This window comes from Porites lutea, chromosome 6 (assembly GCF_958299795.1).
Source record: "Porites lutea chromosome 6, jaPorLute2.1, whole genome shotgun sequence".
In the NCBI taxonomy this organism is placed as follows: domain Eukaryota; kingdom Metazoa; phylum Cnidaria; class Anthozoa; order Scleractinia; family Poritidae; genus Porites; species Porites lutea.
The window spans coordinates 10,541,278-10,566,165 of NC_133206.1; the positions used below are offsets into that span (position 1 = coordinate 10,541,278).

The 24,888-nt window shown below is 41.2% G+C and overlaps 1 protein-coding gene across 1 annotated transcript in view; it reads left to right on the forward strand.

The window, feature by feature from the left end:
- LOC140941870 (polycystin-1-like protein 2) overlaps positions 1-24,888 on the forward strand; it is a 42,213-nt gene that overhangs the window by 8,347 nt on the left and 8,978 nt on the right. The window contains exons 5-21 of the mRNA XM_073390877.1: positions 3-163; positions 2,270-2,486; positions 2,998-3,374; positions 4,432-4,612; positions 5,747-5,999; positions 6,628-7,692; positions 8,849-9,178; positions 10,449-10,752; positions 11,561-11,725; positions 14,950-15,078; positions 16,400-16,568; positions 17,398-17,477; positions 17,964-18,224; positions 19,665-20,261; positions 21,065-21,280; positions 22,564-22,935; positions 23,693-23,965. Of these exons, the coding sequence (XP_073246978.1) occupies positions 3-163; positions 2,270-2,486; positions 2,998-3,374; positions 4,432-4,612; positions 5,747-5,999; positions 6,628-7,692; positions 8,849-9,178; positions 10,449-10,752; positions 11,561-11,725; positions 14,950-15,078; positions 16,400-16,568; positions 17,398-17,477; positions 17,964-18,224; positions 19,665-20,261; positions 21,065-21,280; positions 22,564-22,935; positions 23,693-23,965 (5,150 nt within the window). The remainder of the gene's footprint in view (positions 1-2; positions 164-2,269; positions 2,487-2,997; positions 3,375-4,431; positions 4,613-5,746; positions 6,000-6,627; positions 7,693-8,848; positions 9,179-10,448; positions 10,753-11,560; positions 11,726-14,949; positions 15,079-16,399; positions 16,569-17,397; positions 17,478-17,963; positions 18,225-19,664; positions 20,262-21,064; positions 21,281-22,563; positions 22,936-23,692; positions 23,966-24,888) is intronic.

The following is a 24,888-nucleotide window of genomic DNA, read 5'->3' on the forward strand; positions in this document are numbered from 1 at the left end:
AGACGCCATAGTACAAGATGTAGGCTCGTCAGCAACATACGGAAATAAGAGCGTTTCTTCAGATGAGGGCGCTTACATAATTCCCTCGGCTATGATCAAAACAGATGGCTACATTTTGGCTTGGGAGTACCTTGCATCAAAAGTTGGACCTGTCCGCATACAGGTGAGAAGCACGAAAAATCCGATTGCTGCGACAAAAGTAACGATTATCTTGGTTGAGATTCCTCTAAGATGGTATATAGTGGGTTTAGGCGAAAGCAGCAAAAAGCTCCTGACGCTGTTAGAGAGTGTGTATTCCTTGCGTGTTGGTCTGTCGTGCAGAGATTTTCAAATCAGTATCGAGACGAATTTCGCGAATACGTTATATATCCATTTGTTGGTGATTGGAATTGGTTAGAAATTATGTCTCCATTTTCTCAACTATGGAATTAAAAGCAGCCAAAACCACCTATACTGATTTGAGAATTAAAATGGGATACCACCAACATGGAATTGAATATGGGGTGGGAATAACCATCGCGAATTGGCAAATCACTGACAAGGGAAATAACTAGTAATCTAGTAATGTTTATTTGGTTAGTTGTGGTAAGAGAGATTGACATATTTTGTCCTAATTATGCAAAGATACTGGGCCACTTTATCTGTAAATCGCATCGTTTACATTGGTACAATCGAGTCTCTTGGTATTTTAACTGGCTTTTAGCACTATATTACTGGAGCTCTTATCACTTTTTGACGCTTAGACTTGTTTGCACCCGAGGAGATTTTCAAGATTCACAAATTCAGTTGAGGAGGCGTGTGTGACAGAGCGTTTAACACCAGGTTATCCGCCCTGGTTAACACCTCGAACTCTGGATCTGGAGGTCCGGGTTCAAGCCTCGCCCGTCGCGTTGTTTCCTTAGACAAGGAACTTAACTCCACTTTGTCTCTCTTCACCCAGGGCCGAGTTGTTCAAAGCTGGGTTAAGATAACCCAGGGTTAGTGCGAAATTTGAATTAAGATTTGAAAGCTTAAAAAGCATTTCAGCTTTAATTCTTTTTGTCTACAAGTTGACGATTTGAAGCTCTAAAAATAGCACAGAAAATTATCCGAGAAAATGCTTTTGAACACAAGATAAAGAAACCCGGGTTAATTTTTTTTAACCCCGGGTTAAGCGCTAATTCGAACGGTTCGGCCCAGGTGTATAAATGGGTACCGGTGACATACTGCTGGGGGGTGACCCCGCCAGGAGGGAGTAGCAATACTCCTAGGCGCTCTTCATGCTACAGAATCCGGTATAAGCTCCGGCCGTTTGGGTCTTTGTCTCGTGTGCGCCTTTACCTTACCTTTTTACAGATTCAGTTACGTTTAGGATTTTAGGGTATTCGGATTTGAAGGTGTGTACGCACATCAGTTTATCCGAGAACATTCACACATGAACAGGCACAAAGTATTCAGTCACTTCAATTTTTTGTTTTCAAAATCTAGAAAAGGTACTTTGTTTAAGAGGCAATTAAGCACGCAGGTACTAATTGATCATCATGAGGACACTGTTTCACCTCTCATACTTGGATACGGGACTGCCATTTCCACTTGGTCATCCAAGCCACGTGAAGGTCTAGTACCTTCAATTTATTGGTCAGGCCCAGGGAATTTAACCCATGACCTCCCTGCTCTGAAGGCCAGCAATCTACCGGCTGAGCCAATCCTACTTTGGACACACAATGAAACTGTGACGTTTTTATTTCATATTAGAAAGATTTAGAGTCATGGTTATGGCAAACGGAAAACGTGAGATTCAAGTTGACAGTTTCTCAAAATAAAATATAAGCTGATAAAAACAGTCCAAAACAATTCTTATGGACGAAAATAATTTAACGTGAAGCTGAAAGGGAAAACTTGGTCACCTCGCACAAATTACGTCTGCTGTATGCCATTTGCCGTGAAAGTGATTCTAAATCGCTCTGTTCACGCATGTGCGTGAAAACCGCAAAACAAATCCGGTATCAAAACTTTTCGGGTTCGTCACTACTCCGGAAAAATCTCCTTCCTCAAGAGTAAACCCAACCTCGTCCTCAGGCCAGTTCGTGCTATCCGAGTAAGCAGAAAAGGCTTGGAACGGAGTGCGAATTTTCGCAACAAGTTTGAAAGATGACGTCACATCCGCTATCCCAAATCGCCGGGGACGACTGGGAAGGAAGCTTGAGTAATCCTGTCCTAAAAGAGGATAATTACATTCTCCATTCTACTGGATTTTAAGTCCAGATCCCATTCTTTTTATTCTCTTTAGGTTTATCGTCCCAGCTGCTCTTCAAGAAATGATCAGTTTTGCCCTAAAAATCAAAACTGCATACCAAAATCAGAGACGTGTTTCAGCACCAGTAACTTCACATGTCCAAATCAAAGTCTTTGTGTTGGAGCTGAGCGCTGTCTGTCCAACTGCCAAATAGATAAAATTTCATTTCCTTCAAGACAGTCTCCTTTTGTGAACTATACTATCTTTGCAGGTAGGTTAACGTATTTTAACCCACTACGCCTCTGGTGGCTAATAGCGGAGCTCCACGCGCCCCGAAGCGCGCACGAGCGAAGCCGCATAGCTAAAAAAATTTGGTTATCTATCCATCCGAGAAATGATTTTGGTAGTCACGTGACCATACGTCCGTCCGTCCAACCGTCCCTCCGCACCACAAGGCAACCAATGTGAAATCTCACACTTTCTGGCTAGTGTGGGAGCCTGCAATCTGATGTTGTCCATGTTGTGGTCAATTAACCGCTGTCACTATAGGAATCATACATGAACTACCTACCCTGTCAAAAGAGGGCATCCGCTGATCAAAATCACATGACCGTATCGCGGGCTCAAGTGTCTTTCTATCGAGGGTATATGATTTTTGAAAATATCCGCCCACAGGTTACTAGTTTTGTACTGATCACAGGCTCAACTCCAGTTGGATTTCTTTGCAGTGGTTATATCAATTACGCTCCATATTAATTTAACTTTGATTTTTTAATTCTTAGAATCGCTGATAAACATCTCCAAAGACGGGAAAAATATCTTGGCTCTAGCAGCGGAGAAAGCCATTCAAGTGCAAACAGGTGACGTCATAGGTTGGGTTGCCGATACGAGTTCTGGCGCCCTTGCGTTCGAGTCAACGAACGACGATCCGTCCTTCTTTTATCCGAAAGCAAGCTTCAACATCATTATAGGTGAAACTTTGTCTGCTTCAGGAAGTGTCGACCGGCGCGATATCAAGCATGTACTGCGGGCTCACGTATCACAGCCTTCCCAGGCGATAGTTAATATTAATTTTGCTGGTGCAGGAGTTCACAACGTCACGACTGTGGTCTCTAACACGGCTGAAAGTGTACTACAAACTTGTAAAATATCTGTGCAGGTATGGAGAACTTTTAAGTCCCTGTTTTAGGGTTCACAACAACAATAAGTACTTTGGAACTTGGGCGGTTGATTCCACTCACTAGTGTTAAAATTATTATTCTCAGATCTTGAGACCAACTAATCTTGAACCTAGACCTCCCACGACCTATGGAAAGGCAGATCTCACTCTTCAGCAAAAACAGAGTGAGATCTGGGTACAAGATTAGAGAGGAATTTCAAACAAAAAGTATTTTCCTTCAACGTTCTCTCCGTGGTAATCCCTCTGAGCGTCTTAAACGTTCCTGTAAGATTTGGCAGTAGCATTTAGTAACTTTCTAATAAATACACTAGCTGTAGCAGTTTCAGCCGTTGAATTGGCAAAATGCACCAATCACTACTGAAATGATCTGAGAAATGATCGGCAATTCCAAATTCGTATAATCTTATGTTCTGATGTAGGATAGCCATTCCCTATCTTCTTTCCCTGCTTGCAGCCTACCGTCGTCTCGTACGGGCATGAAATGTCGCAAATAAGACTTAATATTTATGATTTATTATGCGTCGCGTTTGGCAAAACCTCAAGATCACCGGGAAAGACAAGATAAAAAAGAGGGTGGTTTTTCTTGCTTTTCATGGCCATGAGCGACTTAAGGCCTCAAATTTCACCCTGAAACATGAGAGGCATCCCTACCCAGACTCCGAAGGTCCGTTTGCGAAATAATATCAAGGATAAAATAAACCTGTTAGAAAAATAAAAAAAACCCTCTGGCACCGAGGTTAAGGCATCCCACACTTATTTTGCGGTTATTTTAATAATTAACGCATTCCGGTTATAGAGTGTGGGCCGGAGTGTGGGCATTTTGAAGGGGTTAACTTTAGGTCCAGGGATTCTTTTTTCGTTTTGTTGGAAGCCCTAAGGTTTTTTGGTGTTTTTGATTGTTGCCTTTTTAACATTGTATCCGTCACTCTAACTCTGAATTATCCCCCCTCCCCTAGAGGTCAGTGAGAAAGGCGAAAACAAAGGGCTTAAAGAACTCAAAGATTTACATTCTTGCATATTTTCTTTATTTTTTTAGGAACGAATACAAAATCTTTCAATATTGAGACCATTTAGGAACCAAAGCTACGCTACAAGGAGGAAAGTTGAATTACAGAGTACACAGGACAAGGGAAGCAACATAAATTACTTGTGGTCGGTAAACGGCAGAACACAACAAGAAAACACACAAAGCATTGAAATGACCTTCAATCGCACTGGTAAGAGCCCGCAGTATAAAATCCTGCTAGCCATGAGTCTTGGGGAAGGTTAAACTTCATCTGAAGCGGGAGAGACTTCTAGAAATCATGGTCAGAAAGGGTCCAGAGTGTTGTGGCAAAATTGCTCTATCCGAATACAAAAAAGGATTTTTACTGTTCTCTGTCGGAGTGAAGCGTTTAAACGTTTGAGTCTACGCAATAATTTGTATTGGTATTGTACATTACTGGGGTATATCTTTCTAGTTGTTGAGCCTGTTCATGTAATACTGTTAAATGTAAAGGCATAGTAACGACTGTTTGTGTGTGCAAGAGTTTGTTCTTTTTGTGATATAAACAAAAAAACCGTGACTCCTGAGCCACAGACCACGAAATGCAGACGCCCTTGCTTATATATAAACTGCTCCCTTAAATTATTGTTTTTAAAGATCAAGAATGATTATCATCGAGTATTGACTTGATACTTAAAGATCCATGGTATTAAGTAAATTTTCTATGGTAAGAAGGCTAAATTAAGTCCAGTTTGGTCTGGTACTCTTATTTGTTTAATCACCAGTGTTGTTATTATCCTGACTTGAATTTCCAAAGGAAAAAGTTATATTTAACAGGATCACCTGAAAGGACAAAATATGAACAAAGAGAGCTTTCATAAACCAGCTACAATTCGTGACATTAAAACTTGGGTCAATTGAATTACTAACGTTGACATGTTGCGCTCGACTTCCTTTCCCCCCTCCTTTTCAATGTTGGCCTCGAAACTGGACAACTCCACCGAAAAACCATTACTATACAACATTAGCCAATTGGAAGGGAAAAAGTGAGGTCCTAGACAGTGGCGATTCAGGGGAGGGGCCCAGGGACCCCGCCCCTCACCCCTTATTTTTAGACCAAACTGAGGTCCGAAGGGCCGACAAAATTTTTTTGGGAGACTGGGCTCCCCCCCCCCCCCCCACCCTTTCCTTATCTCAAGGTCTGGGTCCGGCTTAAGGGTCCGGCACTGCCAATGCGGTTTGACCCAAGTTAGGTGTCCCTGATTGTAGCTTTTTGTAGCCAAAAGCGATTGGTGGCCTTTCACCCATGAAACAGAGCCATTTTTTAGACTTTAACTATGTTCAAATTGACATGGATCTTTTTTAGGAATCTATCCCATTTCTGTCCGCGCCAGCAATAACATCAGTTCAGCGGAAGCCTCTTCGATGATAAGTGTGCTTGACCCAGTCTCAATGGATTTGCTGGAGAAACCGCAAGACGAGGTTGTCGTGGGCGCCCAATGGAATGTTTCTCTTATAGTGAACGGAACAAATGTTACCGTTAGTGTGTCCTTCGATGACCAGTCACCCTTAAATACAACGTTTTTGGAGTCTTCTCAAGTGGTCTCTTTCCATCATAAGTGAGTGCTTTTCTATTAGCCATTTTAAACCTATTTAAAATAAAAGTTGGCAGGTTAAGAGGAGTGGAAATTTTAAAACCAGTTAAGCCACCGTTTAGGGTATATTTACCACTAAATAAAGACCTTATCACTGCATTCAGGACGTTGATTTTCTCCCTTCTTAAGGGTTAATGTCTACTATCGCATAATTTTTACGTGAGTAAATAAAATACAAGCAACGTGTGAAAGGTCGCGTGTAAACGTAAAGGCTGCAACTCGCTCAGCTTTGATGTTTACGCGTGACACTTTAAACATTGCCTCTACTTTATTTTCGCGCTTAAAAGTTACGTGCGTACGTACGTAAAAATTACGCGACAGTGGAAATCCACCTTAAAGGAGCTGTGTCACGAAATTCAGTCAAATTAGGAAATTACAAAATGCCCGTTAAATTAAATGAAACAAAAATAACCGCTTAAAAATTTAAAGGAAGGTTAAAATAACATAACAGAAACAACAGATGCCTCGGGTGGGCAAAACTGAAGAAGATTGAAACGGATTGAAGATCAACACTTTCGCTCAGTTTTTATCACAGAAACCAGTAGTGAAGAGTTAAATAGCTGATGAATTTTTTATTTCTTTCTCTATACAGATACACTGAACGTGGTCGAAAAGATGTCAATATCAAAGCAGTAAACAACATTTCAGTGAAACCGGAAGAGAAAGAAATAAAGGTGAAAGTGATAGGAGAATGTATCCAGGTCGTTGTAGAAGTTAGTCCGGAGCGAACTGTTGATGGTGTGTTGAAAATATCTACTGGACAGGACTTCACAATTCATGTCTCTACAACCCTCAAGCAACGCGTAAATTACACGTTTTCTTTTAACGAAGATTCGACACCGGACACAAGAGTCACTAACGAGAGTGACACAACAGTCTCTCACAATTATAACAGTGAGACAATCTATAACATAACTTTAAACGGAAGCCCCCTCCTCTGCGGAGATCTATTCGTTCCTGTTATCGCCAAAAAGTGCAGTCCACCGTCGTTTCTTTTCCCAGATAGATATACTCGAAGTGATCCTAAAGTCATCACCAAAGCAAACCCTGTGGATTTCCTTAAAGTCAAGGAACTGGGCAGAAACTCGGATCAGTGCCCCAATCAAGAACCACCACAATACAGGTGGAATATTTCGCTAGAGTCAAGTGCTGGTAGTTATAACCCAGAAGGAGTCTCTACCGACGAGTCTTCTCTTGATATACCGGCGCAAAGATTGGATATCGGGAACTACTCAATCACTCTGAATGTATCTGTTGAGAACAACAGTTATTTCTTTCAGACGTATGTCCGCGTGGTAAGCTCCGCTCTTATTGCTGATATCAAAGGTGGTAGCTATCTCGAAGTTGATTCTCAATCTCTGCCAAACCATGAATTAACGCTAGATGCCTCGGGATCGAAAGATCCGGACAGCAGCCAGTCAAAATTGAACTTCACATGGGAATGCAAGTTTGAAGGCAACTTAACTGAGGAAATAGAAAATGAAACTTGCTTGTCTACAAACTTTGTGAAACTAAATGAAACTTCCAGTAAGGTCACGTACAGGCTCCGTGAAAATGTAACATACATCTTCAAGGTAACTGTACGCAGTGAAGGGAGATCGACCTCAGCCATACAGGCCGTGAAGATACTGCCTGATATTCCATCTCTAACTATAAGGTAGGTTGGCCCTTTTGACTTGAATTTGTAAATTCCACAAAATTAAAAGGTTTCATAGCTTGTTAAGCGCGGGAGGATAAGCCTGCGAACAGGTTCCCAAGAGGAGCGGTGCGAAAAAGAAAATCGACGAGCGTAGCGAGCCGAGCGTGGTCTGGTCGTGGTCTCCCCCAGGCCACACTCACCGATTTTCTTTTTCACCTCGCTCCACTTGGTAGCTTGTTCGCAGGCTAAGGCAGGATCAGCTCAGTCGGTAGAGCGAGAGGTCGCGGATTCGATTCCCGGGACCGAACCCATACCCACTTCCTTTGCCCTGCAAATGGCTAGACCTTCACGTGGCTCGGATGACCACGTAAAATGGCGGTCCCGCTTCCAGTGGTAGGAGACGTAAAAACAGTGTCCTCAGTTAATACTTTCGTGCTAAGTACAGTGACACTCAAATATAGTGCGTTTTCTTTTTTTTTTTTAGTAGTCTAGGTGGAGAGCGCAATGAATCTGCGCGAGTGAAAACTGCCAGCCACAAAGAGGGCGACACGCGTGCAAATGAATCAAACTCACCTAGTTCCTATATTCGCAAGTTTTTTTTTTGTTCTCCAACTGCTTCAGTGAAAATGGTAAATTTGTGCGCGCATGCCATAGGTTATTTAGACCATGCAACAGTCAAGATTTTCTTCTTCTGTCACTTGGTTCAGTGCTGTAATTAGTACTGCAATGATTTTGTGAATTTGATTAAGGTTTGTCTCATTGTAAAACCATAAAGTTGCCAACCTCATCCTGTCATATGAAACCAAAGGGGTTCACTGTTGCAAGCATGCAAAGTTTGCAAATAACAATTATTGAATGAGCTTTTTATCATATCGGGACAAGGGTGAGGTAAGTGTTGTCAGGCGAGGCCCCAAGTGCCTGGCTGATAACACTCACCGAGACTGGTAATGTTTGCAGAAAAAACGACAAGTACATCGTTTCGCTAACACAGCTTATTATTTTCCCTAAAGAATAGACATTTCTCTTGGAAATTATACATTGCCATTAATTGTAGCCTCATAGCCAATGACAAACATTATAGAATAGTTCTTGATGATTTTAGACGAATTAAATTACAAGGAAACAGGAAACGTTAAATTAACAAACGTTTTGTTCCCAACTGTCTCAGGTTTAGTTGCCCGAACTGTAGGGACAAAATAAACCCTCAGGAGAGAGTCACATTTCTGGGAGAATGCACGAATTGTTATGGTTCTCAGAAACAACTAGCAAAGCAAACCTGGAAATTACTCTACAAGAATGGTACAGAAGTCCAGCTGTTGGAAAATGACACAGATTCCAACCTTGGATTGAAAAGCATAAACTTGGTCTTGAAAGAGAGAGTACTGAACGGAGATTCGGAATACATCGCAAGCCTAGAAGGCACGCAAGTAAACGGGCAATCTGCTACTGTTAAATATCGATTTCGAACGACATCGGCTCCTCGTTCAGGAACATGCGTGGTAACGTAAGTATATATGAAGAGTATAACTTTCATCTGGATGCGTTTTAACCAGGGACCAGGTTCCTTGGTGGGGAAAAAGGGGGAATACCGTATTTATTCGATTAACCGCCCTGGGCGCTTACTAAATTTTTGGACCTTGAGAGAGGGCGCTTATTCGAGGTGGGCGCTTATTAAATTTTCCAACATTTTCAGCAAGTGTAGTATGTTTATTTTGCAACAAAACACTAAATAGTAAAAGCAAAACGCGAACATGTAACAAAGCAAGGTTTCTGTAAAATACTCTGAAGAAAACGCCGTCTTCGGGGTAGTCTCTTATTAGTACTTATTCAATTTTTTTTTTTTTTTTTTTTTGAGGGGGGGGGGGTGCGCTTATTCGAGGCTGGGGGTTATTAACTTTTTCTGTCTTTAGGATGGGTGCTTATTCGAGGTGGGCGCTAATTCGAGGTTGGGCGCTTATTCGAATAAATACGGTAACGGGTTCTCTTGCCGATCGAGGGACTGGGGTAGGCGGCAGGAACCTCAGCCTCGGAGTGGAGCTTTAATGCTGCTCAAAAAGTATCTTTAAATAAACGCCGTTATGGGCTCCTGCTTAAGTGTGCCTTTTTTTGTCCTATTTTTCTTATAATAAAACTTCGTCATTCGGAAGAAGTATCCATCACGAGACCCCAAGGTTTTTTCTGCCTCTCCTTTAACCAAACGAAGACGACCTCACTGTTGTAATCCTTATACAAATGTATTTTATTGGAATGATTCGGTACATTTTAACAAAGTGACCTTTTTTAATAGAAGAAGTTTTGAACAACAAACATAATGAGGTGGAGGCCGAAAAGGAAGCCGCGACCGATAGCAAATAGGGAGCTTAAGCAACGACGACGCGGACGGCAACGAGAACGGCAAAAAAGCAATAGGCTTGATTAGCAAAACAACAACTTTGCACGTGCATCACGCTTTTTTTGAACATTTCTTGGCCGTCGTTGCCCGACTACAACGTGAAAGTGTTTGAATTCACGTTTTGTCGAGGACGGGAACACAAGACAACAACTTTCTTTCCTTTTCCTGAACTTTGATACAATCCTTCAGAATTCAACTCCAAAAACATTTGCCAACATGTGACGAAGTAAACGAGATGGAATAAGCGCGATAAAGTTTGAAGCGGTGCGAATTCACTTTTTAAGTGACGTTTTTGTAGCAGTCACCGTCGTTGTTGCTTAAGCTCCCTATTAATAGAGGGTGAACTAACATTGTTTTATTTTTATTTTTTGTATTTTTTTAGTCCAACGTCGGGATTAGGATTAGTAACCCTCTTCGAAATGAAATGTAGCGAGTGGGTCACAAGTGATATTAGTGACAGTCCAATCTCGTACAAATTTTTCTACGGACAAAAACAGACAGATCTGGCAAAAATTAACACCCTTTCTACCGATGCACAAGCAAATCTATTGTGGTACTATGGTGAGAAATCCACTTCCTCGAGCAGGTTTCCTCTTGGGAATGAGGATAATGGCTTTAAGCTCGCCCTTTCAGTTCTTATTTGCAACAAGTACGAATGCTGCGCGGAATATCCCCTTGACGCTACGGTAAAGTGAAACTAAACCTTAATCATTTTCATTTTTCTATCTTATTGGTACTTAATTTCGCGGGTCTTTGGTTTCGCGTTTTTTGTCATAGTTGTAAGGTGCACTTCTGCTTTCATGCTTACGTCGTAAGTGTGTATAGAATTTACACTCTTCAGGTCTGGGCTAACAAAATTCAACCATTTCCTTCTCATGCTTCTCTTCTTCCCATGCCCTGGAGTCCTTGGAACGAGAAGAAGAGAGATCCTGGGAACAAGGCTGGGCCAAATTGAGAAAATCTTTTCACGAAAGCAAAATGTTTGTCCCAATAGCAAGATTTTTTTCTCGTTATGATTCATTAACATTTTTTCCCTCCAAGAACGCATCTTTAAACTATCAACTAGTAATAACCAAAGGTTAGGGAGTGCAGGCGACAGCGATCGAAGGTCAAAATACTTTTCCTCTATTGCTGTGCTTTGTTTAAGTTTCACGTGATAGATGGTCAAAACGCGCGTGATCAGATAACGAACGATAGAAGGTCCAAACGCGCGTGATCAGATTGTGTTCTCTGCATTCCATATATTCCTAGTGGAAGTCCAAGCGAAGCTGGCTACATACTTGCTGAGCATGCGTAATAGCAACCTGGGGATTATAGGACTGCGGGCTCCTCTTGTCGCCCGCAATAACGGGAAGGGGTGGGGGATTGTCTTAGGAACTGTGAACAGGTAAGCGTGGCGAGATCATACTCCCTATTTACCACCTTTGCCTGGCAAAAGTTCATGTTATTGCAAAATATTTAATGTGTATAACACTTGTAGCCATTTTGTTTAAGGTGAAACCCAAGGCGACCAAAGATTACCAAAAGCTCAAGGAAAATATCACTAAAGAATTAAGTAGAACAAGCCCTGATGATGTCCCACGGGTCGTTATTTCTGTTGCATCAAGTTTAAACTTTGACAATAAAACCGACAGCAAAAGCGAAAAGGAACGAAAAGAGGTAACGAAAAGAATCTAGTACGACTTCTTTACACTATTCTATACGAATATGTTTTATAAAAATGTCGCGGCTGTAATTGCGAACTTCTCAAGAATATTTTATGAATATAACCGAGGCTGAGATTTTGAAAAGGATGATTTTGTGGACTATGCTACGCCAAAAGTGACAAAATATCAAAGATGCAACTTTATAATTCAAATCCACCAATTCACTATCAAGATCGATAAAATTAACATCAGTTTGCTTTTTGAATGTGTCAAGATTGTAGAATTTAAGTTCAATTCTCACGTGTTTCATGTCATGTATCAAGAGACACGTTTTCCAAATCAAGATGCATGTTTTTTAAATCAAGAAGGGAGACGACAATTTTTGATCAGTTTTGTTTCCGAGAGGGACTGAACCCGAAAAATCTGCCATGCTCCATGACTGAATCCCGCCCATTCTTGCCCATCCCCCCGCTCCCGCCTTAGACATCGCGGAGGAAGGAATCGAAGAGCTTGTCAGACGAATCATTCGATCAGCACAAGAAGGAGTTAACACATCTCGAGCTAATGCGGCCTAAAACGTGTCAACAGCTGACGAAGAACTGAAGCGGCGATTTAAGAAAGAGATAGGCTCGATCAATGGTTGGCTGGATCAGAAAGAAAGCAGAACAGGCTCTCGTAGGAGCGCTGGTGAAATATCACCACAAGCACGCAGAACGATTAACAAACAAGCTTCGTAAACTCGAACAGTATAAGTCTCGCAGGAATACTGTTACTAAGAAGACGTCTCACCAGAAAACGCAATCACCGGCTAGAAAGAAAACTGTCAAGAAAGATGACGATGTAAACGAGCAAGCCGAAGAATTGAAGACCAAAATTAACGAAGTCGATATATTGTTAGAACAAATGAGTGTGCGAATAAACAAAGTGAATCTTACTCTTGTCTCTTATTAGACTCCTTAGAAGTAAGGGGAAAAGGGAAAGCAAACCGCACAGATAACAAAGCGGACAAAAACCGTAAAAGAAAAGAGCGGAGAAAAATCAAAGACAAAAAGCACTTTTGAAACGCCATCGAGTCACGCAAAGAGTATATAAAGAACCTGTCAAATTTTAATGAACAACTGACAGATGAGCAAATTACTCTACTGTCGCGTGGTCTAAAGTTTATCCCGCCAGCTTCTCGCGGATTTCGATCAATTTGCGAGACGAATGCGACTACAATATATTTTTCACGCGGAAGAAAACGAACGTTATCCTTTCCACGTGAAGTCGGACTGGGACCATCCTAGAGGAGGTAAAATTAGAGCTCGCAAGCCATTGAATTGACAAGCCAAAAGATAATATATCTACGGGAGAGCGCCAAGCTCTCAAAGAGTTATCGCGCAACAAAAGCATTATTTTTAAGAAATCTGATAAAGTTAACCCCACCGTATTGATGAGCATACAGGACAAACTAATCAAAGGTCAGGTTCTGCTTGATGATTTAAATAACTACCGACCTCTAGACAAACAACCAATGGCTGAAACTACAATCAAAAAAGCTAAACAACTTATTAAAACACTGCTCTCAGAAGGCCACATTGATAAAACGACGGCTAAATGGCTCTCCCTTACGCCTGATCCTCCGCAAATCCCAGGCATTACCACTGTATGCCATGCATACGAAGAATTTTACCAAGGAAACCCTCCAGTCCCTACAAGGTTTTTAAGCGAAAGGCTTAGTATGATACTAACTAGAAAACTCTTTCCAATTTAACGAGAAAGATTATCTTCAAACCCATGGAACATCCATGGGCACGAAAATGGCCGTAAGCCTTTGCTAACATCGTCATGGCCAAAATAGAAAAAGAAATACTCAGACAGAGCAGCATTAAGCCCATCTTTTGGAAAAGGTTTATCGATGACGTCATACAGTATGGGACACAAGCAGAAACGAAATAGATGAATTCCTTTTAAAGGCAAACAAGTTCCATCCTACAATCAAATTAACGGCTGAAATATCAGAAACAGAGACTACATTCTTGGACTCGAAAGTGTACAAAGGTGTCAGATTCAACAAGGTTTCTATCCTTGACGTGCGAACACACTTCAAGCCTACAGAGACATTCCAATACACGATTTTCTATTCGTGTCACCCACCAGGCGTCACAAAAGGCTTCATCGGAGGAGAAGCTTTAAGGTTTCAACAAATTCCTCTGAAATCTCTTTTGAAGAGAACATGAGGAATTTTTCAACACGCCTCAAGAATAGAGATTACCCAGCTACAACTGTAGAAAAATATCTCTCAGAGGTCATTTTCGCAGACAGAAGGAAAGCACTAGAACAGGGAAACAAAAATACTACCCTTTGTAACGCAATACCACCTTGAGTTGCCCAACCTCAAGAACATACTCATGGGGAAATGGCACCTTATACAGAACCAACCATATCTCAGAAACATCTTTAAGGAACCTCCCCTCATTTCATATCGCAAAGGAAAATCCCTAAAAGACACTCAAGTAAGAGCTAAAATATAAAGCTTTTAAGACCAATCTATTTGCGAACTGCAGGAGTCGTGCAGGCCCGCCTTGAATTCCAACCTGTGTGCTCGGTTCAGTCCCTCTCGGAAACAAAACTGATCAAAAATTGTCGTCTCCCTTCTTGATTTAAAAAACATGCATCTTGATTTAGAAAACGTGTCTCTTGATACATGACATGAAACACGTGTGGGAATTGAAATTAAATTCTACAATCTTCACACATTCAAAAAGCAAATTGATGTTAATTTTATCGATCTTGATAGTGAATTGGTGGATTTGAATTATAAAGATGCATCTTTGATATTTTGTCACTTTTGGCGTAGCATAGTGGACCTTTGTGCGTTGAGAATCTGTAAGTACAATACAATTAATAATTGTATGTTTTTAACAAAATTGTTCTCCAAACGGAAAAAAAAAACTGGCCAGCGAAACAACTCAGACTGTACTAACTGTAATTGATGCATTCTAAAACGGAAATGTCAAAAGCTATAATTTAACAATAATACAAGAATATTTTCAGCCTAAAATAGGCAGAAAAATAAGAATATTCAGCCTGGGCCGAAAAACAACATTCTTTTTATTTTTTTAAAAAAGTGTATATTCATGTCGACCACGGGTCGAACGATGAAGCACAACTAATGTGACGGGACTCGAACATGACTTATTTTCTTCTTTGTTGCATCGTCCAAACAGTTCTTTATTTTCCAAACTTGTTTTTCAGATCCGCTCAAAATTAGTCGATAGCCTTGCGACGTCATTTGACTTAAAAAACAACGAACAAGCACAGGTTGCGATGAGTGCTTTGATAACAGTGAGTCAGAAGAAGACAGAGCTGACGCCACAGACACAAGTATGAATTTGGTCTTCCTTTGCTCCCCCGGCATCAACCTTAATAGGGAGTTTAAACAAGGACGTTTTTGAGCGACGCATGTCAATCGGAAATTGACTTTTTGAACTCTTCGGCAGTGATTTTGAACAAATTCTTGGGCAAACCACACTTAGCAACATAAATTTGGTAGCGTCAAGATATTTTAAAAGAGAAAAAGACTCAATTCCGGTTGACGTGCGTTACTAAATTACTAAATTATTTTGAATGAATAATAAAGCAATTATTGAATTCGGCTTTCGTAGGATATGAAGAATAATGCAGACCTCGGAAGGTGTTTTCAACCTCGGCCTTCGGCCTCAGTGGGTAACGCCCTCCGCGATCTGCATAATTTTTCATATCCTACTCAGCGTCATTCAATAATTGCTAATTATGTTTTTTCTTTCGCTGTGGAACTTAAGAAATTACTTGTAAGTGGCAAAATTACCGCTTCGTGTCGAACAAATATGTGTCGAACCGCAGGAGCTCTCTTCTGGGAAATAACAGTAAGGCCCTGTCATGGCTAAAAACTACTCTCAGTACGTAGCGTAGTACATACAGCTAACTTAGACTAGCAGTTGACACGTGAAATTGTCAAGTGCTCGCTTAGGCCATCCCAATAAAGTGTTTCGTTTCCCATCGCCCCGTCTCTTGTGATGGTGGGTCGGTCGGTCGGGCAAAAAAAAAAAAAAAGAATGAACACTTTGTGTTCAGTTTACTTTTGCATATTAAATCTCACGTTTAATCTGTAAGATACATAATCAGATGGTAAAAGATGTATATTAACTCGACTATCAAATGTCTAAACAGCCTTTAAAAAACGTAGTATCGATGTTAATTAAAGACAAGGACATCACATCATACCAATTGTTGTTAAACAAGATCGTGTGCTAGTAAATTAAAGTACTTGCTTCTTTGACTATTGAATCTGGATTTTCTTTTTTACTTTTCGAAAAAAATGGGTCGGTCGGGCGATGGAAAACGAAACATTTCATTATTGGGATGGCCTTACAGGAGGTTACGAAAAATCGAAAACCGTCGTCCCAAAAACTGATAGCAGTCGCTTTATGGAGCCAGGGGGTCGTTTACGACCTCCTTGAAAGGATCTAACTACTTTTTTTTTTTATTTCTCCTTATTAAAATCATAAATACATACAATAGATAAATAAGGGAAAGGCGCAAATGATAGCTAGGGTAGTACCTTTTCCCAACGGTAGAGGTTCAATAGTAGGCTACAAGAATGCAACGTCTAGAGCGTTTCATGTGAATAATGCAATAAATAAGTATTTTATTTTATTTTTTCCAGATTAAAGCGGCAGACATAATTTCTGGAGCAAGCGATGTGTTAAAGAAGGCAGCGCAAACGGAAAATCTTGGACCTGTAAGAGTTGAAGAAGACTCACGATCTATTTATACCGCAGCATCGAACGTGCTAGAAGCGTCCAAAGAGACTTCGCAGTCTTTCGTTATAGAAGGTAAATGCGAGCTTGTATGCAAATAATCTATACTATCCATTTCCTCAAAGGTCGAAAATTTCTCTGTGGTTATTCAGTTGAGATGAAAATTTAACTTGTATTAAATCCTGGATGCAAAATCCTGGGATTTTTCCAACAAGAGAAGCGAGAGTTGCATTCCAGGACCTGTCCGCTAAAGAAGGCTAACGCGGCTTCTGGGAACGAGAATAGGTGTGTGAAGCTACGTGCGCTTGCGTTCAAGCTGGATGTATAACACTGCGTGAATCAAAACGAGATTTTTACGTTGCTAACATCGTCAATTGTCCACGCCAAGTGAAAAGAGAGGGGATGTTGAGATACTTTCTCAGGTTTACACTTAATTGGTTTGCAAGAATACAGTCAAATGGAATGATGGCCGTTCTGTTTATACTATTAGGGACTTTAAGATCCGAGAGGGGCGACGGCGGCGAACGTCCCTTGAAAAAAGGAACTCGCATTCTTGCAATCTTCATCGCGATTATTCCTACTCACTTGCTTTGTCAAATGTAGGCGAACTCTCTTCCCCCCTCGCCCCCCAAAAAGAATCCGGAAAAAGAAAGACAATTTCGTTGAGGCTTGCTCTTTCATAGAACGTGAAATTCAGCATTTTCACGTCGTAGTCATGCAGTGACGAAAGGGAAATGTTCAAACGATTTGTGACACGCTTGCAGAGTTGTTTGTTTCGTTATTAAAGCTATTGTTTTTCTTCTTCTTTTTTTTTCACGTTCTCTTTGCCGTTGCTGTCATCAGACGAACTTAAGATCCCTTTTAATAGACCTGTAATATGATTAACCAATATTTACTTTCTCAGCTCTTAATGGCAGCTTTCCCACCGACTCTCCTCCATCACGTGACTGGGCTCAGCGAAACAGATACTTAGAAAGTGAACAGGTATTTATTCTTCGTTGTAGCTTTAACCTTATGGTAATGAATTGTTTTGCATGTTTTGCACACTTTGCGTACTCTGCTATCCCATTTATGATAGCTAACTGATTATGCGACCCGACTAATTACGAAGACGGCCTAAGTTGATAATCGCAATAGACAACCTGATCCAGAAGAAACTGTGGCTCGTTCCGACAGTGTGCTTTGATAAATCGTGGAGCGATAGCATAAATGGTAGACTCCAAAGCTAAGAGAGAATGGGGAAAATCGAGTGCGGCAAAAAGTCCCTCTTGCGCCTGACGTTATCTTTGCAGGCTTTAAACTCAATTTCCCTTCGCTGGGAGATAACCCTGCGATGGATTAGCATCCCTTATAGGGGGGAGTTGCAATAATCCTAGGTGCTTCATGCTTTTGAAACCGGGATAAGCTCCGGCCATTTGGGCCTTTGACTCGTGTCGCATTTACCTTTTTTCCTTAATTTTATTAATTCAGGATGCACAAGAATCGAAAAAAGTGGTGGATACCATCATATTTAAAGCTATTGATGCTGTTAGTGGAGCAATTCAAAGGTCAAAAGTTGTAGAACAAGGCGAAACAACAGTGCATACTTCGGCTTTCTCTTTGAGGTTGAAAACCTCTCGTAAAAAGGACGTCAATGCTACTGTTAAGGAAGGTTCTGTGGTCCGTTTTAAACTTCCGGATCCAACTGCCGTACTCAAAGACTATAAAGATGACGACACCATTGATATACAGGTTTGAAACTAACTAGAATCACCTGTCATTTATTCTCCACTAGCAACGAAAGTGCAAACAATCTTGCGTGAAGCAAAAACGAATAACGAAGAAAACTCACAACTCGAATGAACGAGCACAATTTTTTTCCCTTGCTTTGGGGCCGTTTTTCACGCTGAGAGAAGTATGTTCGTTCTTGCTTCGCTAATGAAATGCAAGTGTAATGTCATTTGTTAGAATGTTTCCGTACACTTGGTTAGAAGGCTAGTGTTTGACTGGTGTCTATGAAGGGTAGGATGTTTTTGTTTTTTTAATGTTGTATACTCTGGCCAATCATTGCTGGAATTAACTACTTGATGGTAGCGCCAAACGCAGGAAAAAAGTTCGGGCAAATCAAGATTTCTTTAGTTTTACTATTTTGGACAGGTATGACAGATTTCCCAGCACCTCAATGCAAGAAGACCGCGCGAAGTTTCTTTCCTTTAAGCCATAAGACTGATCAGCATCAAATTTCTCCTTGTAATATCAGTGCTTTGTAAAACCGAGTGGTCATGAGAATTACGGACATGATCACACGAGATGAATTTGCTTGATATTTTATCAACTTCTCCCCACTAGTCCTGTAGGAAATGAATAGAGGCAACAAAGGAGAATTCAAATTTTTATCTTAGGGTTTAAAGGGTTAACACTGCTATACATGAATTCTGCAGAGTATGTTAGAAGCTCTCTGACGGTGTACAATCCATTGTTTTCTGTTTACAAGTTATGAGGGCATAAAGCAATGCGACGTTTTTATTTGTCAATAAGATCAGATTGACAGGAATGCTATTGAACGTTGTACATCATCATGTCCACAAAAACATTTAACAAACGGAGTCAGTCGGGCTTCATAACTATTCCACTCCTTAACTATGGTGAAATCTAGCCCGCTGTTTAGTTTGTTTCCAGCTTAAAGGGGCTGTGTCACGGCTGCCTAATTCATTTTGTTTCTAAATGTCTCTTATGCCTTCTCTAATGCTATGAAACTTGAGAAATTGCCTGTGAATGACAAAATCACTACTTCGTGTCAAACAAAATGTTATGTCCCCCAAACATCATATCAGTGGTTACAAACATTTGTCTCATTTATACCTTAATTCTTCAAACCTTTCCAGCGGTTTTTTTGGATGATTCACTCAATTTGGTGGCAATTTCTACTGTGTTAATTTTGATACTAGACTGTGTGGCAGGCGTTTGAAAGGGCAGGGGAAGGGGGCTGAGAAAAACGCGAAACGAGAGGAGGGAGGGAAGGGAGGGAGGGTTTCCTTCCCTCTTTCCTCGCGCACCCTCGCGTTTCTCTCGCACCTAAAACTCCCTTTCCCTCCCCTTCAAACGCCTGTCACGCAGACTATTTTGATACAGAATTTCGTGACCCAGCTCTGGCTTTTAAATCTATTTTTTTGTTGTTTCTTTTCTGCTTAGTACACGTCAATGAACAACGCCTTCCTCTCTGATCCTAAATGGTCGCCATACATAAATCAGAAGATACAAGGCTTTTCTCTGAAAAAAGATGGAGAAGATATCGTCGTTCAAAACCTCGACAAGAAACTTGAAATGAACATTCCGATCAACATAACGGACGTGTCGAAACGGTACAACCATGATTTTACAGCTAAGCGTATTAATACGCATCGCTACCAAGTAATTCCAGACGCACCTTACGACAGATTTCTAGTTCGAGTGCGTCCTGAAAATGGTGAAGAGTTAAACGTCAATTTAAGTATCACTTATGAAACAAGCTCCTCACTATACAAGCTGAGCTTTCCAACACCACCTAATGAAACGGAAATCCCCGCGCCATTTCAAAAGGCTGATAAGTACTCGTACATAGCCTGGAAGCTGCCTTCACGGCCAATTATTCTCAATTTTAACGTCACAGTAGCCAAGCCTTTTTCAGCTCAGGAGGGGTCTGGTAATAAATCACGCGCTTTGCATGTGACCTATTCAGTGGCTATATACGCTGTACAATGTATGTACTGGGACAGGAACAAGTATGAATGGCTTGACACTGGTTGTGAGGTGAGAAGATACTTCAAATTAAATCGATGTAGGATTACATTAATGTTCACGCTTTCGCTCCAACTACCCAAGCTATCCTAGACTTTCTCAAAGTCGTTCGCTTGGTTTTCTGGTCTGGTGTGGTAGGACCTTTCGCTCGCTCGCGCTTCGCGCTCACTGTCGCGCTACGCGCTCAAAAGCTCGACTTGTGAGCAAGTCTAAAGCTATCCCACAGTTGCTATTCTCCACTTCAGAAAATTTAGGGAGAAAGGGGTACAAGCTTTGGGCGCCTTGATTTTGGGGATCGTTTTGTTGGACAAGCGTTATGATTGGTCGATGGTATTCAAGGCAACCATTAAGCAATCATAAAAAACGCTTGCCCAACCGCACGATCCCAGAAATCATTGCGCCCAAAGCTTTTACCCATTCCCCATATGGGAATTCTGACCACTAGCCTCCCACGCAGACATTCTTGATTTTGGGTCTTCGCAGGCTATTCTGACCACCTGCCCTTGCGACAGTTTTGCGCCGTGCCAAATCTCACTGTACCCTACCCTTGTTTATTACTTCACCTTTGCCTAGTTTAAACTCCCCGCTGATGCGGTAATCGGAAAGCATGCCAGACATACCACTGTACTCAACATTTTCAAAAAAAATGACCAAAATATGGTCTTTTCAACGCTCTCGCACTACATTCACTTTAGTCGAATTTGATCCCCTTTTCTTAGAACTTTCTTTAAACGAAGAAAGCGTTATGTAGATCTTTCTCAACAACCAAAAAACTGTGACATTCCTATTGAATCCTGTTCTACAAAACCCTTCAGGTTGGCCGCGAGACGACCAGTGAATACACGCAATGCTTCTGCAACCATGCTACGTTTTTTGGATCCCTTAACGTGCGACCAAATCCCATTGCTCCGCCAACGTTTGCCGCGCTTAAAAAAGGATACGCCATGTTGATATTTGTCAGTGTCATCTTTTTACTGTATTTCATTGCCCTAATTTGGGCAAGGAGGAAAGACAAGGCTGACGTCATCAAGGTAACAATCAAAGTTAATCCTTCTCTCAGGCTTCTAATTCTGACTCCACTAGCACGAGTAATTCTATGTCGCGGTGACAATTTATTGAGGGTTAAAGGAGCTGTGTCACGAAATTCAGCCAAATGAGGATGCCCGTTAAATTAAGAGAAACATAAATATAACCGCTTAAAACTTTAAAGGAAGGTTAAAATAACATAACAGAAACAAGAGATGCCACGGATGGGCAAAACTGAAGAAGATTGAAACGGATTGAAATTAGGGTTTTTGAAAACTGTTCAGCCTAACAGTTGTTCAAAGTTGATCCCTGCTGCTTGCAATTTCAAAAACAATGCTCAGGAGACATATTTGTTTGTCTCGGATCTCTGATTTTATCATTTACATGTAATTTCTTTGCTTACTTTAAGTTCCATAGCGATTGAGGGCGACTAATTGGCAAAATTAAACAAAATGAACTAGACTGCCGTGACACAACCCCTTTAAATAACTGAGAATTGAAGGTACTTTCTTGGCAGTTAGTCAGTCACTCATCCAATGCATAATGTTAAACAGTTCAGTGGATGAAGTTTTTGTGATATCCGGAATACAAGGTCGAGGTAAGTTTTATCACCCGAGCCGGAGGTCGAGGTTGATACCACTTACCGAGACTTTGATTATTCTGGATTTAGCAAAACCTGAATCTAATAATTGTTTTATTATACATTGCTTTGAAGAAAATGACAAATAACACACCATCGCATAGAACACAGTTTGACACTCCATCCCTTGGAACCGCAACCTACAGATCAGTCACTAATGTGCTAGCAGATAACTGACTAATCTGTAGGTTCGGCACTGATTTCCAAAATTAACTGTACGCTCTTAGCCATTGAAAAGACAGGTAGTGCCGAGTACAATGTATACTGAAAAACAAATAATCTGCTGTATCCTTGATCGTTTCCTCCTTAAGTGGTGCAAGCCATAAAAAGTTTTTGGAACAAAAATAAGTTTTACATGAGAAAAATTCAGCTCCCACAGATTTAGTACCAAAAAAGGCAGGTGAACACGAAGACTTGCCTACGAAAAATATATATCCCATCATCTCAGGACAATCCGGCCGATCTGTACATCAGACTAATTCGTTCTCATCTCTCTCAATCGTTAGAAATTCCAGTGTCTTCTATAGCCTTATGAAATTGCATGCACTATGACTTTCTAAATAATCAATAATTCAAAGTTTAAGTTTGTAATTTGCGAATGAATTACTCATTGTAAAGATTGTACCACACGATTTTCTCTGTCCTCAGGTTGGTGTTTGCCCGCTGCGAGACAACGACCCGTCAGACCCGTACCGTTATGAGATTACTTTATGGACGGGCATGCGCCGTAACGCCGGGACCAAGTCTAAAGTCAACATGATAGTGTACGGCGACGAACACGACAGCGAGCCTCGATCATTGGAGTATCCACACAGGAGTCCCTTTCAACGTGGCAGTCAGGACACATTTTTACTGACCACGCCCTTCAGCATGGGCACCATTCAATACATACGAATTTGGCACGATAATGCAGGTGGTTCGTGGTTCTTAAGTCGAATAATGGTTATCGATCTACAGACAGATGAGCGGTATTACTTTATCTGTAACAGATGGCTGGCAGTTGATGAGGAAGATGGACAGGTTTGTAAAAAATCTTTTAAATTATTCAAGTCACCTCAGCTGATTTCCTGCTATTGTCGTTGATATTCGTTGGGCGCGATTTTTGTAGCATTTTTGATGATCCACATTTACATATTCGTTTTTTAACCCTTCAAGCCCCAGTATCCACATACAAATTCTCAAAACTGATCTCCATATATTTCCTTAAAGAATGAGTTGGGAGAATTTGATAAAAGATCAACGCATTTTTACTTAGGTGATCATTTTATTAATGCTCATAACTTATCTGTTGACAATGTATGGATATTGTTAGGAGAAAATTGATCTTGGTCAAAATTACGACAATACGAAGACCTGTGGTGTACCTTTTCGCGCACTCTTATTGGCTCAAGAGTGTCGGGCTTTCACTGGAGAGATCCCGTTTCAAGAACCGTTTTTGCTATTAGCCGGAGTTGATTTGAGAACTCCGTGTTTAACGTCTCAACAACGCTATTAAGTAGCCATCAGTGCTAACAGCCTACCTGGGTTGCCATTTCTATTTTTCATATGCAATGTAGGCGCGGCCGCCTCGGATAGCTCACAGTGTGCAAGCATCATATACTACTTAAAGGCAAAATGTATTTACGATTGTTGTTGTTGTTGTTAATGTTGTCGTTGAATTTGTAAATTTTATCATTGATATGTTAAAAGCGAATCAGTTGTTTGAGTCATTTGATCTGCCCAACCATAGCCTTAACTGACTCTTTAATTCTTTATCAATGTCATTTTCCATCTGCAGGTCGAACGTCTCGTGCCGCTCGCCAGCAAGGAGGAACTCACGGAGTTCGGTCACCTTTTTGTCGCCAGAACTCGCCGTAACCTTAGCGACAGTCATCTGTGGTTCTCAGTGCTCGCTCGGCCCGCAAACAGTCGATTCACGCGAGTCCAGCGGTTGTCCTGCTGTTTGTGCCTCCTGCTCATGTCGATGATGGCCAGCGGCATGTACTATGAAAGAGAAAACGATTCCGCTAATGTGCAGCATGTTGGCCAATTTGTTTTCACGTGGGAGCAGGTAAAGATGATGAAAACTTTCTTTCCACCGGATCGGACCGGCTACTTGTCACTAACAATATTTACACAAAATACTTCACTAACGTTTCGTGATTAAGTATGACCTATAATCTATAACCTGTCAAAGTACAGACAAAAGGTTAAACAGTTACCAACAGGCAAGTGGTCCGTTTTCTTAATTCCCGGCCAGTCAAAACAAAGGCTTTACTGGCAATGACCAAAGGTTATGGAGTGCGGGCGAAAGAGATCGAAGGTCAAAACGCTCTTGCTCTAATGCTGTACTTTGTGTACATGATGGAAGGTAGAAACTCTCAAGATCGAATTACGAGTCAGATAGGTCCAAACGCGCGTGATCAGGTTACGTTCTATTCGTTCTTAAGGTTGGTTTTTACTAGCGACAGAGTCGGAGCCTTAAGCGGAGTCATAAGAGAGCTTATGACTCAGTGAAAATCAAAAAATCGGAGTCGTAAGCAGAGCCATAGGCGCGATGGAATCGGAGTCGGAAGAATCAGAACGTTTCCATTTTCTTCCGACTCCGCTTATGACTCCTTCGCTTGCGATCTAGTGAAAACCAGATTGTCGGAGTCGAAAGCAGAAGCGGAAGGATAAACCAATCACAATGCACTTTCCCACGCTTTGTGATTGGTTTAGTTTTTCTGCTTCTGCTTGCGACTTGGACAACCTAGTTTTCACTTGATCGTAAACGACAGAGTCGTAAGCGGAATCAGAGCGCTCAGATTTCACTAGGTGGTAAAGTTCTACGCTTCTGATTACGACTCCGACTCCGTCGCTAGTGAAAACCAGCCTTTGGTGGAAGTCGAAACAAATGCTGGCTTCATACCTGCCAACCCTGCGTAATAGTAACCTAGCGATTAGAATTGCGGGCTCTTCTGCTCCTCTGTTCGCCCGCAACAAATCAAAGTA